The 18349-nt window shown below is 33.9% G+C and overlaps 1 protein-coding gene and 1 pseudogene across 1 annotated transcript in view; both read left to right on the top strand.

Moving 5' to 3' along the window:
* Window positions 1-5937, top strand: part of LOC147911633 (lysine-specific demethylase 6A-like) — a 201132-nt gene extending 195195 nt beyond the window's left edge. The window contains 2 exon segments of the mRNA XM_087427822.1: window positions 5842-5900; window positions 5903-5937. Coding sequence (XP_087283948.1) covers window positions 5842-5900; window positions 5903-5937 — 94 coding nt within the window.
* Window positions 5938-6869: 932 nt separating this feature from the next.
* LOC147911632 (TGF-beta-activated kinase 1 and MAP3K7-binding protein 3-like) overlaps window positions 6870-18349 on the top strand; it is a 78166-nt pseudogene continuing 66686 nt past the window's right edge.

Here is an 18349-nt window from a genome sequence, read left to right as displayed (position 1 = left end):
TAAGTCCATTTAGGGCCTATATATTTTTATATACTTTGTGACTAGGAGAGGAAGATTTACAGTGTCTTCCAAACTTACTAGACTAGTATTTTTAAAACTATTGCTTGCTATTTATAAACAATTTCTAATTTATGTTTAAAGTTTTTTTCTAACAAACGTATTTGTCCAATATGAAAGCATTTATTTATAGCTGTGACACATCACTTCCCTTTGGGGCAATAACAAGAACCAAGAAGCTGGATACAGATTTTAGAAAAAGTTGTTGGAAATGCAGAAAGTTGGAGAGCAGTCAAAGCAGGCTGACCAACTGGGGAATATTCTACCTAGGTACTATGTGATTGCTTTGAGAGGAAGAGAACAAACGGTGAGGAATAGAACTTCAGAGAATATTTCTGTTTAAGGACAGGAAAAATGAGGAACTAGAAAACAGAATGAACAGAGAGGCAAGAGAGCAATGAGAATATATTGTTACAGAAATAAAGTCAAGGATTTATTGTTGCTGTTTTCCCATAAGCAGTTTTGCTGTAAATTACTGTATCCATATCAATGCTTTGGTCCTCAAATTTAATATCCTGTCAAAATGAAAGTAGTGTGAATTTAACCTAGTTTGGGAGCTGTATTAATTCTTAATAAACAGTCTCTTTCTTGCAATACTTTTCCTCTGTTTTGAGTCATTTGAGATGTTAACTCCAGGTATTTTCTTCGCTCTTCCATCCACAACAGCATGGCTTTCACTTTGATTTATCCCTAGAACTACTCTTGTTGAGGTAGCCAATGACCAAGTCGTTTAAACATAAAATGTCACAATTGTAGACTTCTTTAAAATCTGCATTTTTAAACCTAGCACAAGAATTATAGTCACGCACCCCATGTGGGGAATTTAGTTTGTCCTCAGAATGTTGAGAGAAAAACCCAGTGTTGTCTGAAGTTTCACTTGATAATTACATTTTCAGAGCTTCTGCTTATTATGGTCCTACCCCCAAATTTGCTGTTGTCTGTATTTATTAAATAGAGTTATTAGGCTTAGATGAAAACCTTTTAAGAACATTTTGTTCGTTGTCTAAGTAATTTCTACGTATCCAGCCTAGAAAATGCCCCAGCTCTCGGTCTTTACCCACATCTAAATTGAAAATGTTTTTTGTAAAATATTCCATGATTTCCACTTTCTTTAGCTGAAGATGATCTCTTTCACGTGTGTGTGTGTGTGTGTGAGAGAGAGAGAGAGAGAGAGAGAGAGAGAGAGAGAGGAAGATCAGCCCTGAGCTCACATCTGTTGCCAGTCCTCCTGTTTTTGCTGAGGAAGATTGGCCCTGGGCTGACATCCATGTCCATCTTCCTCTGCTTTATGTGGGACACCACCACAGCATGGCTTGATAAGTAGTGCATAGGTCCATGCCCAGGATCTGAACCTGTGAACCCAGGGCCACTGAAGTGGAGCATGCAACCTTAACCACTACGCCACCGGGCCAGCCCCAACTTCTTTCTCCTTTTAATGTACATAATACACTAAATCTGCTATATTATTTATATCTTTTACCTTACGTATTTGTTTATGAAACTATGTTGTGCATTAATTGCTCAGGAAAATAAAACTCTCAGTCATTGTCCACATGTTATTTTTTTCAATTTTCTTGTTCTGATATTTCAAGTATATTGCGTCTTGTAACTGGGCAAAAAGGGTCTCATTTTGCTCACCTCAATCTGGTGGCAGTCAATTGCAAACAAGCTAGTGGTTGAGAAAGGGAAGATTATTTGATTAGCTAGCAGAATGGGAAGATGGTGGACTGGTGTCCTAAAGAACCGTCTTAAATTAATACAGAGTCTTGAGGCAGTTTCATGGGGGAAATGGGCAAACAATGAAGGTTTTGGTATGTCAACCCTCTGGCATGACAGACATCAAGGCAACACATTATCTCTTTCTTCTGTCATTCGTGATGGATACTAGCCCAGGGATGTTCTTCCTGAAGGTTATCAGGTTGCTGAGGATCTCGGAGAACAAAGTTATCATCTTAATGCAGCTGGGAGATACATGTAAGCAAGAGTCATTAAAGTAGCAGAGCATGTATATTGCAGAAGTGAGAGGTACTTAATCATTTAGGCTGCGTGCAGGCTGGAATGTATTCACAGAGACTAGTGGGTCATATATATTTACAGTATGGCTTCCTTTCCCTAAGATGGCTTCCTTCATGTTAACTTAAGATCTAGCTGTTAAAATCTTATACCCTGAATGAAATAACGCTCTAAAACATTTTTTCAAATGGCTTCGTCTTTCTAACCTATCCCAGTCTGTATTCCTCATCAATTTAAATGTCTGTCTGTGTCGAAATAGGCTTTGATACATTGGAATCTGCTATATAACCTCAAATAAATCAAAACCTTTATTCAGTCTCTTCTTTAGTTTTTCTTCCAGTCAGGGAGGCATCTTTATTCCCTGCCTTTCCATGTAGTCTTTTATCCAAATAACTGAAAAACAGTCTGGGTCCTAAAATAAGATGAATCTCAGAAGTCAAGGCATTCACTTCTCTAGTTTTTGAAGTTATTTTTTTACCCTGTTCCTAAAATATAGTTGGGCAATAAAAGTATTTCTCATCTTCTTCTTTTCTTCCTACTCTTTTCAGAGTAGAGCATTGAAAAGTGGATAACCATATTTCGTAAGTGATTTGTCTGACTCCTGTGTGCTGTGTAGGAGCCTCTATTTCTGGTATTATACCTTAAGGGCCATAATATGCCTGTTCATTTCCTATTCCTTTTTGTTTTTCAAATTAAATTCTTGATTTGTTACAGGGAAGACATTAAAACCTATCAAAAATAAAAAATTGGAGGAAATAATAACACAGCATTTATTTGGCCAATATTTTTTAGCCATTCAATACATCCAAAAGGTCTCTTCAGATTAAATCAGTATCTAAGGTTAGCCAAAGCATGGTTTATTAAGTCAAGTCTTGAACATTATTTTTGATCTTTTTTAAGATCCTTTCCTTAAGTATGTTTACTTTCTATTTATTCTTCCCTGCCTTTTATTTGACTCAGATTCTCATTGATTTTTTTGGTCCATATGACCCTCTATCTCTAAATTGTCCTATATTCTTTCGCCCCTGTAGCCTTCTGAAAACAGGAAGGATTAAAAATTTCAGAGGGATGGAGCAAACATATAAGAATATGAAGTGACAACAATTCAGTTATTCATTATTGTGAGATAAAATTAACAAAGCTGTCAGTTTTTAAGACTCTTTTATCAGTGCAAGTAATTCTGTACCTGTGATGCAGAAGCAGACGGTCTCCTCATGCTTAATGTTTATTCCTAGCAAACCAAGTTCTCTGTCTTAGTAGTGTATTGCCTCTTTTTATATGCAAATTCAAAACTAGCTATAAAGTAGTATATTAAAAACAGTGATCTAATTGCCAAAGTAATCAGTACTGTTGGATACGAAAGTTTATTTGTTAAGTAAAAAGTGGAATAAGACTAACTGCACAAAACTAAGGCTATCCTAATACTGCAGGTAAGTGGGGAAAGAAAACATTATTTATTACACAACTGCAAGAGGGGAAAAAGTGAGTGAGAATAATAGGCAGAAAGTGACGAGGAGAGAGTATAGAGTAGATAGAAGAAAACATTTCAGGTAAAGTTCAAGCTCCATTTTCCTCATTTGTGAAATGGAATGGATAACGCCTCTTGCTGTGGGCTTATGGAGCACAAAACTTAAGTTGCCTAATGTATGTAAACAACCTAATTCTGTATCTTTTCTGGTACTTGGCCTTCATGGATGCTGCGTCTTATGAACAACTTATTTTCCCACATGCAATTATTGTTGAGTTACGAGCATTGTTGCAACTGCAGATAAAAGTTTGTAGAGTTTTAGGCATTAATTTTCTGTGAAGTAAATATTTGAGGCAGTGCTTTTAAAATTTATAAAGTAAGATATCTGGTCTCAGTGGTGAAATCACACTGGAGAGGGGTAGGAAGAAGACATCAGGAAGTGCTATACATCTAGTGTGATTTATATTTTCTTTCGCGAACTGAATTTTTCCTTCTTGCCTTCCCTAGCACCTCTTTTTCACACACACACGCAAGTATCATACCACACCACAAAGCTTTCTTTATTTTGAAATCCAGACATAGAGTAAGACATGGCCTTTTTTCTAAAGAAGAATCGCTATAGGCAAACTGAAAGTGATATCATGTGATATAAAACTTAATAAATGTTTTTTGTGCATGTGTGTGAGGAAGATCAGCCCTGTGCTAACATCTGCCAATCCTCTTCTTTTTTTGCTGAGGAAGACTGGCCTTGAGCTAACATTCGTGCCCATCTTCCTCCACTTTATATGGGACGCCGCCACAGCATGGCTTGCCAAGCGGTGCATCGGTGAGCGCCCAGGATCTGAACTAGCTAACTCTGGGCCGCCGCCGCAGTGAAACGTGTGCACTTAACCGCTTGCACCACCCTGCCAGCCCCGAAACTTAATAAATTTTTCATGCAACTTTAGATGTGATATTGTTATACTTGTTTTATGTTTTTAAATAGTTAACAAGTTTGTGTATCTTCTTAAAATCATTTTCCCGTAGGCCTGTTTATGTGAGTTTTGATAAAAAACAAATAGTATAACCTGGCACATAACAAATAGCACAGAAATATAAATTAAGGGAAATTAATTGTTACTACTTTACTACTTATTATATTGTAAAATTTACTTACTCATTTAGTAATCATGTATTTATTAAGCACTTACTCTATGCCAGGCACAGTCCTACTGTAGTTAAGAAAACATAGTAGACACAGCCTTCACTCTCACCAATTCTGTGTTCTAATGGGAAAGAAAGACTATAAGCATGTAAACAGATAAGAAAGGTAGGTTTGTACCAATAATGTGATATCAGTTCTTTCAAATAATAGGTTATGTAATCCTAATAACTAATTCAAATTCTAAGTCATAGCAATACAGTGTATCAAAGAGCTCCAGGTTAGTTTGGTCCTGTTCACAGGGGGTTATGCTGTTCACAAATGTTAACACCATTTTTGTTAAACCGATTTCATGCTGTTTAGGATAATTTCAGAGCTGAAATGTGCCTTATAGATCATCTACTCCACCTGTGCCTTCAAAGAAGAACTTGAGACACTTATATTCACAGAATAATTTAGCAGATGATTCTTAGCGATGACAGGAAATTATAGAAAAAGTAGCACTCTTTGTGAGAATTCACCATATTGTTAGCATCAGAAATAAGAATGTAAGGAAAGTATTAGTTCTGAAAAATATTTTTGTTAGTATAAATGAAAGATTCCGTTATACTGCCTTCAAATTAAAATTGAACCAAAACTCTCCTTTTTTTCTTTGGTACTATAGTTGAACTAATTTTGTATCGTCTTATGACTCAATCCATAATTAATTTTCTGCTTTGGTATTGGAGTTTTAAAATCAGTTATATAAATGATACTGTTTGTGAGTGTCTAGATAGAATTATATGCATTTTTATCTTACTATAATCAAAACACTTCCAACCTGGAATTCAAACTATTTATTCCAAACATGTAGAAATTGACTCTTAGAAGAGTTCTCTCAGTTGCCTAAATCAGACCAAAAATTAAGAACAGATTTTTAAATGAGGTGAGTTTTTAATAGACTAAGATCATTGTATTTTTATATTCAAATATCAGTTCTTCACTTTCAGTGTTTTAATATTGTCATTGTTAAGCTGCTATATATGAAAAATTGACAAAAGGAAAATTATCACATCAGTAGATCTCAGAACAAAGATTCTCAAGTTATTTCTAATTGGTATGTTTTTTATGCTAAGAATATTCAGTATTCGATTATTGTCACAATAATGTTTCTCCACAATAGGTATTGTCTTCTGAAAATTCTAAAGCAATGTCAGACATTGAGAGAAGCTCTTATTACAGCAGGAAAAGAGGTTATATGGCATGGGCGGACAAATGATGAACCAGCACATTACTGTAGCATTTGTGAGGTAACTGTTCTTATTGACAGTTGTTGTGTTGTGGATTCTCTAAGTTGTTTCTTTGGGGTTTTTTTTTTTTTTATACATTTACCTGTATTTTTATGTAATGGATTTTGTTGAAACTGACTTATGGCAATTGTATGAAATTTTCATCTGATGCTATAATGTTATGCTATAATATTTCATTCATCTAATACTTCCTTACCAAATGATAATCCTCTCAGATTTTAAAACTAAGAACAATCCATACTAAGTACACAGATGCCAACAAACTGGATCTATTGCAGTATAGATTCAGTCAGACAAGTATTAAATCCTTTCTAGTTCATCTCATAGTATTTTTGTTGATTTTCTCTTGTGGCCAAAGCTTATAAGAAATTTAGAAATAAAGATGTGGTACCTCTGGAGGGGCTTATATTCTACTTGGAGAAGACAAATTGTAAACAACTAATTGTAATGCACAGATGATACATATGACTGTAATGAATATGAAGCTGGGCATATATAGACTGTTATAGAAATGTTGAGGAAAAATGATTTTTCTTCTATTATTGGCATAAGAGCTTACACACACCCGTTAACATTTGAGTCCCTCCTTGAAAAATGAATTTGATTTCAACAGGCAAAAAATGGCTAAAATTGTAGGTTTGTAAAACATCATTAGACTTTAGGAATGGAATAAGGATGAGGAAATGAGTAGTACATGTAATAAAGGCTAAGTAGTGCAATATAGCTAGGAAATGGACTCAAATTCTTAAAACTTTTTGTAAGAGTAGGTAGCGTGTAACTTGCAGAGCGTCTGGAATTCAATTTAAGGAGTTGGTGTTTATTCAGAAGTCTTTGAAGCCATTAAAAGTTTTAAGCAAGGGACTAAGTCGTGTGTTTCAGAGTGGTGATTGATGTTGAGAGGATGGAGGTAGAAAGCAAAGAGGTCACTGTGAAGCCTTTTAGGTCTTAAGAGGGATTAAGGTCTAAGACTAGTATATAGTATTAGGAATGTAAAAGAGAAGGTTAGGTTTTTAGAAAGTAAAATTAACAGGATTGTTGATCAAATGAAGAATGATGACAAGTTGAAGAATCCCCAAATTTTAAAACAGGGGTCGCTAAACTATGTTACTACTTAGGAAAGTAATAGAAATCCTTGTGAACTCTGGAATTTTAACAGAGCTGTTCAAAGATGACTTTTTTAATCACTGGAGAAATCAAGCAAAAGTCAGAAAAGTTGGCTGGAAAATTGACAGTCCAAACTAAACCTTGAAATTGTATAGTTTTGAGATAAACGATTAAAAGCATTGGCTATTTTAATACTGTATAACCTGATCAAAAGTATATTATTATAAGACCAAGCAGGTTCTAATTAGGTGTTATACTTCAGATAAATATATATCTTTTCAGTGTTTGAAAACAAGTATTATATCTATTATCCTGTCTGAGCCTTTGCAGCTCATCATTCTTTCTGTATAAAATGTGTTTACTGTCTCTTGGTATGTTAATTTATATTTGTATTTTATATTTTTTGTTTTCTTTTCCTTTTTTTTTAGCTTTGGTTAAGCGTTAAGCACTATGATATGCTTTAGAGGTGGAACAATGAATAAAATATAGTCACTACCCTTGTTGAGCTCAGTCTATGAGGGGGGACAAACATCCAGACACAGGACACTATGATTACTACCACAGAGAAGTAAAAAGAAAATAATCATCACTTTTATCTGATTATGCACTGATATTTTGAGTAAAATAAAAATAGGCTGACATTTATGAAACTTGAACTAGTGGTGGTAAAGAATGTTTAATTCCCTTAGTTCAGTCTCTAAATTTATAACATTATCCTTGCCTTTGGGTGTGCTACAAAATAAACCTGGTGTCTCAAACATACAACCAAGGTGTTTTTTACATACCATTTACTCAAAAATCACTGTCCACAATTTCATGTAAAAGAATTCCATAGTTATACTAAGGTGGTGCAAGAAGTTCAACTATCTCTATTCAGTGCTTTTTCTCTTATACAAAATAGGTGGAGGTTTTTGATCTGCTTTTTGTCACTAATGAAAGCAATTCTCAAAAGACCTACATAGTTCATTGCCAAGACTGTGCACGAAAAAGAAGTGGAAATCTGGACAATTTTGTGGTGCTAGAACAGTACAAAATGGAGGACCTGATGCAAGTCTATGACCAGTTTACTTTAGTAAGTGAATTCAACATGTGAGTACATAGTCGGATTGTGAAGCGGTAGTGTTTGTTTTTGCTACTTGATAAGTAGGAATTAATAACATAGTTAAGTTTTCCATTGGCTCAACAGATGTTGCATAAGAAAAAATATTCCTGTGTTCTCCTAATATTTCGATGCAGTTTATTCATATCAAATTGATACTTTTACTAGTTTTCCTTTTCAGTGAGAATGGCTTAAATAATAGTTATGATACTTAACATTTGAAAATCTTTTTGTACTTTTAGAGTACTATTATAGTCTTTATGCTATTGGACTTAACTGATAAAACTAAATATAGGCTACTTAATTCTGTAGGGATGATCCAAAAAGAGATCAGTATGTTTTTTTAATGTACTTGTGTTTTCAAAGCTAATTAAATGTATTTATTTAAAACCTAATCCTTGCTGTAAGTATTCAAGTCATGGAAATATTTGATAGTTCTTGACTAGATGGTATGATGTACAAGATGCATGAAATTAAATTCGGAAAATTTAGTTCTGCAGTGAGTTCTGCAGTTTGTACTTTCAAAGACAAGTTGCTTGGGATAGCATTTAACTTCTGGCTTTAAATGGCTTTATGAATGGAAACACAGACAGTTATTCGTGAGTCGTTGATATCGATCTAGTTAGCTTTTGTTCTAAATTTTGAAATTTAGTATCTGGAATTTTTAATTGAATGGTTCTCAGGATTGCTTGAAAAAAATTCTGTGAAATAGCTGAGAAATGTTCATAAGCCAATCTGAATTTTGACTTGCATTTTCAAATCATTTTTCCAAACAACTCTTTGTTTTGGCAGTGTAAAAAATTGGTCAATTTAATAATGTTTGATAAGGTTTTTGCTAAATGATGAAGTACTGAAAAATGGGGCTGATGATTTAGAACTTTTAGGGAACTGGTCCCAGTGGAGACAGTAAGAGCTCATCACTTAGCAGGCTGTTGAACTTTCTTGAGATTTGGTGTTTCTTTCTAACTCATTGCATAAATAGGCTGTGTGTTTTTTATAGCCATGAGCTAGAGAACAATGTTAAGAATTAATATACCAAAACAATTAACATACCTTATTTTTAATTTTAGGCTCCTTCTTTATCATCCTCCTCTTCTTGATACTGTTCCATGAATATTAAATGACACCTTTTCTGCTCTTCAGGAGAGTTCTGCACCACTGGTTTTTTAGCTGTTTCATAAGACTGCTAACTAAAAGCTTTGTCTATGCAACCTTCTAAGAATAGAGAGTCAACCAACTGGACATGAGAGCACTGCCTCTATTTCAAGACTCACAGAGCTGATCCAGCTGTACTTAATAATAGTAATCACATGTTTTATGATATCTGACAAAAGTGGCAAAATCCAACAAACTACTGACTTGAAGACAGCCCTTTTCTTATGTTTCTCTATTTCTGGACTGATAAATTAATTTTTGTCTATATTTCACCCTTGCAGAATTTTCCTTGGGAAAAAGTACTGTCCAGCTGGTCAGTTTTTTGGTTAAATAGTTAACAAATTTAAATCTTTGATCAACTTTTTTTTGTAATGTGAAAAATTAAATGAGAAAATTTTTTTTTTACTGCTTTATGTTTTTCTATTTGTTTTGAGGTCACGATGATTATACTTTAGGTTCCAAAATAAAACAAACAAAAACAATTTAATAGCTTAATAGCCAAGATATAAAGATTGCACGTATACTAAGGAATAAATTTCAGATTTGTGATTTTTGTTTCTAATCTTGATTCAGATTTACACTATTTATGAATATATATTTATTGCTTGAAAATATTTGTGAATGGAATGTTATTTTTTTTGAGATTTACCTGCCATTAAATATTAAGGAGTTCTGTAATTTTAAACACTACTCCTTTTACATTTTCTATGTGTAAATAAAACTGCTTAGCATTGTACAGAAACTTTTATTAAAATTGTTTAATGTTTAAAGGGTTTTCTAATGTTTTGAGTTTTAAAAAGACTTTCTGTAAAAATCCAGTTTGCTTCATTTTCAAATCTGATTATATATATTTTATATATACATATATATTCACACACATGTATAACATAATAGAAATGTCAATATATTGTTGTATAAAGATGAAACCAATTTAAAAATTTTCACATTTATGGGTAGTTTTTGAGGTTCTTACTGTGAAGTATTGCTCCTAAAAGTATGCTTATTTTTAAAGTAAATGTCTTTTCCTCTGGTTTATTAAGTTTCAGTTATTGCAGTGATAGCCAATAAATAATTGCTGGCAAAATGTATAGTAGAAAACAAATAGTGAAATTAAGATTTTAAAGGGAACAATTTCTAGGTTTGATAAATCTCATTTATCGCTTGTTTATTATGGAAAAGAGATTCAGAAGATGATGGCCTCTACTTTAGAGAACAAATATGTTAAGTGACATATTTTTTAAAGTTAGATGACTTTGAAATTCCATACTTTCCTGCTTGTACAATATGGTTCGGGGAGAAGAGGAAGAAGATATTCAAATTCTGTATCACTAGTACATTTCAACAAGTTCTATGAAGGCCTTTATTTCAGATGAGCAAATTACTTTAAGTTAACCACAGTATCTTATTTTATAATAGCATCTGGTTTTCTACATCTATTTTGTGAAGCATTTGGCCTGTATTATTATGTTTACATTGTTCTTTCTAAGTTTTCCAGGGTGCTTTGGTAGAGTTCTATAAATGGAGTTATGCAAATGTCTAAAGAGAATTTATAAACCTATCTGGTGGAATGCCTCAATGATTCTATTAATGAAAATAGCTTTCTCAAACAATTTTTGAGTATTCTGCCTTCCTAGAAATAGTTTAAAGACAAAACACTTAGAGATATTTTATCAAGTTAGGTAATAGGTTTTGAAAAATTGAAATCTTAACAGCAATTGTCATGTATATATAATTTCAGAAGGAAATGATTGCAATTCTTTTTTAATTAAGGGTGAAAACTACTAAGTGCTTTTCAGATATTTTAACTGCTAATGTTTTTGTGATTTTCTTGTAAATGCTTCTATCCAAAGGTCATTAATAATAAAAATCAAGGCAAACTTTTTTTTGCAAACAAAAGTTACAAATCAACCATCAGGAATCAAAGATCATAAAAGTACTGGCACTAACACGACATTTTTCTTAACTGCTTCTATTTTGTATTACTTGCAAAACATCTTAATGTCTCTTTTTGAGAAGATTTATTGCCAAGATTAATATGAATTTACTGAATTTACGTGGACATGAAAATGACTTGCCTGTGTTTCTTTACTAATACATATTTGGAGTATGTCAAAAATTATACTTTGCAGAAGCTAGATGAATGGAAGTCCACTGTTACCTATTTTCTTTTCATCAGTTTAATGCCCTTTACAAATTGCATTTTCAGAGTTTTAAAAGAAATAGATTCTTTTTTTGTTGTTGTTTTATTTACTCTGGAGGTCTAAGTCTTGTTAAGGTAGACTCTCCTCAAGTACCTTTAAATTAAACAAATTTGTATCATAGCACACACATTATTTAGAAAAGACCCTAGTCCGTAAATTATGTAGAACAGCAGAGTTTAATCCAGAAAGTGGGAACTAACTCATGTTCTTTTCTCTTTGTTACCAATTAAACAGGAACTTTTCTTGGTGGCACATAATTTATGAAAATCAGTTTGCATTTCTACTCAGAATATGCATTCCTCTTGTCTGATCTATTATTTACGAAAACCTTGGCTTCTGCATTTTGAAATAAAACATAAGACACCTTTCCAAAGGAGTAAATTCAAAATTAGGACCTTCATGTATGTCAGTTATACCTCAATAAAGTAGTTTTTTAAAAAATAAAATTAAACCTTCAGAATAGTAGTATTGGATCAGCTGAAGTTTAGGAATGTATAGCATGAATTCAGCATAATGGTAGAGTCTGTTCTTCAGAAATATTGGAGCCTTTTGTTTAGTCTTTAAGTTATTGTGATACATACTTTAATTTATTCAAGACTACTTATTTAGCATCTTCTAAAAGGCAGATATGGACAAGATGTGAACTTTGCTTTCCTCCTTACACGCAAGGATTTTATCATTGAATATGGGAGACTTATGTAATAATGTTATGTAAATAAATCAAATAAGAGTATTTTTAGAGTGTGCATTTGAGGACAGGATCATCTGCTGTTCACATCTCACAGAACTTGAATGTTTGGGACCTTAAAGTAGTTTGGCATGGCTTAACTCCTTGGGGGAGTAAAACTTCAGCCATTTTAGACTTTGAGGACTTCCTTGCACTTATTGTTAATGGAGATCTTGATTGGTTTTAAACAGAAGGGTATCATAAAATTTGCAGTATTCTTTCTGTTTAATACACTCCATTTGTTCTTTACACATTTCCCAGAAGATTATTTCTAAAAATAGAAAACTGGGAAAGAAATGCTTTGGGCTTGAACTTTGATGTTCACAGTATGAGAGTTCAAATGAAAGTAGAGGTTAAAGGCACAGATTTGGGAAACATTTTAGGCAATAAAGTCCACAGACCACATTTAGTTGTCTTCCTGGTGGAGAGACTGTCTTTAACAAGAAAACAAAATTTGAAAGGGACAGCATACAAGATTATAATTTTTCTGTGGAGCATCTAAGTAATTTAAGTTTTTGTAGTAAAGAATAGATGGATATATGGGTCTGGAATGTAGGAGTGGCTTGGGCTGGAAGTTAGTGATACTGGAAGTCAGAAGTACTGTAACGAAGGAGAGACAAGGACCAAGTATCCCTTGGAATAACATCACATAACGAGAAAATTGGAGGAGAGCAAAAGAGACGAAAGTTGAAATAGAACAGAAAGGTGTATGTTGGTCCAATCAGAGCTTTTGGAAGAAGAATGTCAGCATAATCCTGAAAAGATAAACTGAAGAGATGTTAGCACAGCAACTGAAATTAGCCTGAGTAGCTTTAGTGAAGTAATGAGAATAAAGATCGATTGTCCTGGTGGGGTAAAAAGTATGAGTTTCAGAGGGGTCAGTTGAATCCAGAAACCCCCAAGTAGGAGATTATCTTGGTGTTTGGTCTATGCTGGATTACCCATCTCTACATTTTTGTGGCGTTGACCTAGAGTGCTTTATGCAGTGATGTTAATGTTTTAATAGTGTTTAATGGTGTAAATCATGTTTTGGAGAACCCAGACGTTTTGCTTTGGAAGTTGAACACCTTTCAGCTTGTTTGTATGTTTTTAGTATGATATAACTGTATGTACTGTTTATTGTGTACTTGTGAATAGTGTCATGCAAAGCGCTTTTCATATGCCTGCTTGAGCCCTCACGTGGTTCTCTGAGGTAGAAACTGTTTTATCCTCATTGTGTAGATAAAAGATTAAGGGGCAGAGAGGTAAAGATGCAAATTTGGGCTTACTCCAGAGTGAGTACTATTCCCTTCCACAATAGAAATATTGGAACTGCTAAATGCTTGCAAGGCCTTTGGCTTGAGGAATCTTTTCATTATGGTGACTCTGAATTTGATAGCCTATAATTAGGATAACTGTGTATTTTGTTGCAATTAAATGTCGTCAAATAATTGGAGATTCACCTTTTTCAGCCTATTTTCTTTCATGTTCAACTTGATTCATTGATGTTTCCCTCTCTTTTTTGCATTCTAGTTCTGAGCCAATTCATTGTTCTTTATTTTGATTCATGTGTTTTTCAGTTGTAGGACTTACATTTGAGTTTCTTTGTTACTTCTATTTCTTTGCTGAGATTTTCTGCTGTTTCGTTGTTTCAAGAGATTTGTAGTTGTTTGTTCACGTATTTATACAATAGCTGACTTAAACTTGTTGTCAGATATTACCAACATCTGATTGCTCTTGGTGTTGGTATCTATTGACTGATATTTCATTCCTTTTTTTATTTTCTAGGCTATTTGACACAATTTTCTCTTGTATCTTCCACTTTTCTTCAGCTCCTCACCAACACTTATTTTTGTTTCCTGAGGAAGATTCACCCAGAGCTAGCATCTGTTGCCGTTCTCCTTTTTCACCTGAGAAAGATTAGCTCTGAGCTAACGTCTGTGCCAATCCGTCTACTTTATATGTGGATTGCTGCCACACATGGCCAATGAGTGGTATACTTCCATGCCTGGATCCGAACCTGCAAACCTGGGCTTTTTTTTTTTTAAGAATAGCCATCCTAACATGTGTGAGGTCATATTTCATTGTGGTTTTGATATGCATTTCCCTGATAATTAGCGATATTGAGGACATTTTCATGTACTTGTTGGCCATTTGAAAGATATTTGTTCAGTTGCTTTACCCATTTTTTAATGTTTGTTTGGGGTTTTTACTGTTGAGTTGTATGAGTTCTGTATATATTTTGGATATTACTTCTTTATCAGATAGGTGATTTGCAAATATTTTCTCCCATTTGGTCGATTGCATTTTCACATTGTCGATGGTTTCCTTTGCTGTGCAGAAGTAGTCCCACTTGTTTGTTTTGATTTTTGCCTTTGCTTTTGGTGTCAAACCCAAGAAAATCATTGCCAAGACTGACACAAGGACTTTTTCCCTATCTTTTCTTCTGGGAGTTTTACGGTTTCAGTTCTTACATTTAAGTCTTTATCCGTTTTGATTCAACTTTTGTGTATGGTGTAAGATAGCGATCCATTTACATTCTTTTGCATGGGCTGTCCAGTTTTCCCAACACGATTTATTGAACAGACTGCCTTTCCCCATTGTATATTCTTGGTTCCTTTGTTGTAAATTAATTGGCCATATATGTGTGGGTTTATTTCTGGGCTTTCTGTTCTGTTCCATTGTTCTATGTGTCTGTTTTTGTGCCAGTACCATACAGTTTTTTTTCCCCTGTAATCTGCTTTTCATTTTACTTTATTTTTTTATTTTTTATTACAGTAACGTAGCTTTATAACATTGTATAAATTTCAAGTGTACATCATTATACTTCTGTTTGTGCATAGATTACATCTTGTTCACCACCCAAATACTAATTACAGTCGATCACCACACACATGTGCCTAATAATCCCTTTCATCCTCCTTCCTCCCCCTTCCACTCTAGTAACCACCAGTCCCATCTCTGTCTCTATATGTGTGTTCGTTGTTGTTTTTGTCTTCTACTTATGAGTGAGATCATACGGTATTTGACCTTCTCCCTCTGACTTATTTCACTTTGCATAATACCCTCAGCATCTATCCATGTTGTCACAAATGGCTGGATTTCATCATTTCTTATGGCTGAGTAGTATTCCATTGTGTATATACCACATCTTCTTCTTCATCTATTCGTCCCTTGATGGGCACTTAGGTTGCTTCCACGTCCTGGCTATTGTGAATAACGCTGTAATGAACATAGGGGTGCATCTGTCTTTACACGTTGGTGTTTTCATGTTCTTTGGATAAATACCCAGCAGTGGAATAGCTGGAATAGCTGGATGATATCTATTCTTAATTTTTTGAGGAATCTCCATACTGTTTTCTGTAGTCGCTGCACCAGTTTGCACTCCCACCAGCAGTGTATGAGAGTTCCCTTCTCCCCACATTCGCTCCAAGGCTTCTTGTTTTGTACCATACAGTTTTGATTATTATAGCTTTGTAATATAGTTTGACACAAGTGTGATGACTCCAGCTTTATTGTTTTCATGATTGCTTTGGCTATATGGAGTCCTTTATAATGCAATCTTTTTATAATTCCATACAAATATTAGGATTGTTTTTTGTATTTCTGTAAAAATGCCTTTGGAATTTTGACAGAGATTATGTTGAAACTGGAGATCATTTTGGTAGTGGGAACATTTTAATAACATTAATTTTTCTTATCCATGAACACAATATCTTTCCATTTATTTGTTTCTTCTACATTTTCTTTTATCAAAGTCTTGAAGTTTTCAGTGTACACACATTCATCTTTTTGGTTAAATTTAACGTGTAGTATTTTACTCTTTTTGATATAATTTAAATTGAGATTTTCTAAATATTTCTGTTGGTATATTGTTATTAGTAGGTAGAAATGCAACTGATTTTTATATATTGATTTTGAATCCTGCAGCTTCAATGAGTTTGTTTGTTTTAACATTGTGTTTTTGGTGGAGTGTTTAGAGTTTTTGTATGTAAGATCATGTCACCTGCAACAGAGACAATTTTAGTTCTTTCTGATTCTGATAACTTCTATTTCTTTTCTGGTGTAAAAGCTCTTAGTAGAACATCCAGTACTATGTTGAATAAAAGTGAAAGTGAACATCCTTGCCTTGTTCCTGATCTAAAGGAAAAGCTTTTGTCCTTTCACTGTTAATTATGATGTTGACTGTAGACTTACCATTTAAGTGTTTTTAATGTTGAAGTACATTCCTTCTATATTCAGTTTATTGAGAAATTTTATCATGAAAGGCTGTTGAATTTTTTATTCTGCATGCATTGAGATAATTTTATGGGGACAGCATTAACCTGATACCAAAACCAGACAAAGATGCCACCTGCAAAGAAAATTAGGCCAGTGTTTATCAGGCCAATGTCCCTGATAAACATAGATGCAAAATTCCTCAACAAAGTATCAGCAAACTGAGTTCAGCAGTACATTAAAAGAATTATTCACCATGATCAAGTGCGATTTATTCCAGGGATGCAAGATTACTTCAGCATCCACAAATCAGTGTGATATACCACTTAACACACTGAAGGCTAAAAATCATAGGATAATCTCAATAGATGCAGAAACAGCATTTAACAAATTTCAACAACCTTTATAATAAAAACACTCAACAAGCGAGTATAGAGAGAATATACCTCAACATAATAAAGGCCATATATGTCAAGCCCACAGCTAACATCATAACAGTGAAAAGCTGAAAGCTTTTCCACGAACATCAGAAACAAGAATGAGGCTACCCACACTTGCCACTTTTAGTCAACGTAGTATTGGAAGTCCTAGCTAGAAACTGGGCAAGAAAAAGACAAAAGCCATCAGAATCAGAACGTAGAAGTAAACTCTTTGCAGATGGCATGATGTTACTTAATAGAAAACCCTAAAGACCACCAAAAAGATGTTAGAACTAATAAACAAATTCAGCAAAGTTGCAGGATACAAAGTCAATATGCAAAAATCAGTGCATTTCTGTACACTAATCCTGAACTAACGGAAATTAAATGCAAAAGGCCATTTACAATTGCATAAAAAGAAGAAAATAACTAGGAATAGTTTTAACCAATGATGTGCAAGATCTGTACTCTGAAAACTATAAGACATTGATGAAAGAAATTGACATAATTAAATGGAATGATACTCCATGGATTAGAAGAATTAATAGTATCAAAATGTCACTATCACTCAGACTATCTGTGGATTCAATGCAATCTCTATCAAATTCCAGTGGCATTTTTCACAGAAATAGAACGAACAGTTCTAAAACTTGTATGGAATCACAAAAAACCCCTAGTAATCAAGGTACTCTTAAGAAGGAACAACAAAGCTGGAGGTATCATGCCCCCTGACTTCAAACTATATTATAAAGCTCTAGTAATCGAAACGGATAGTATTGGCATAAAAGACACACAGAACAGTGGAATAGAATAGAAATCCCAGAAATAAACCCCCACATTTATGGTCATTGATTTACAACAAAGGAGCCAAGAATAGGCAATGGGGAAAGACAGTCTCTGATAAATGGTGTTGGGAAAACTGGACAGCCACATGCAAAAGAATGTAAGTTGATTGCTGTCTTACACCATACACAAAAGTTGACACAAAATGGATAAAGACTTAAATGTAAGATGTGAAACCATGAATCTCTTAGATGAAAACATAGGCATTAAGCGCCTTGATATTGGTCTTGGTGATGCTTTTTTTGATTTGCTACTAGAAGTAATGGCAACAAAAGCAAAAATAAATGGGACTACATAAAACTAAAAAGTTCTGCACAGGAAAGGAAACCATTAACAAAATAAAAAAGGATGGGTGTGTACCCAGTGGGAGACAGTATTTTCAAGCCATATGTCTAATAAGGTGTTAATGTCTAAGATGCATGAAGAACTCATACAACTCAATAGCAAAACATCAACAATCCAATTTAGAAATGAGCAGAGGATGTGAATAGATATTTTTCCAAGGAAGACGTACAAGTGGTCATCAAGTACATGAAAAAGTGCTCAAGATCACTAATCATCAGGGAACTGCAAGTTAAAACCGCAATGAGATATCACCTTACATCTGTTAGAATGGCTATTATCAAAACGCTAAGA

This window comes from Ceratotherium simum, chromosome Y (assembly GCF_057802395.1).
Source record: "Ceratotherium simum simum isolate JZ-2026a chromosome Y, ASM5780239v1, whole genome shotgun sequence".
Classification (NCBI taxonomy): Eukaryota; Metazoa; Chordata; class Mammalia; order Perissodactyla; family Rhinocerotidae; genus Ceratotherium; species Ceratotherium simum.
The sequence above is the reverse complement of the archived record's forward strand: the minus strand, read 5'-3'. Positions and strand labels throughout refer to the sequence as shown.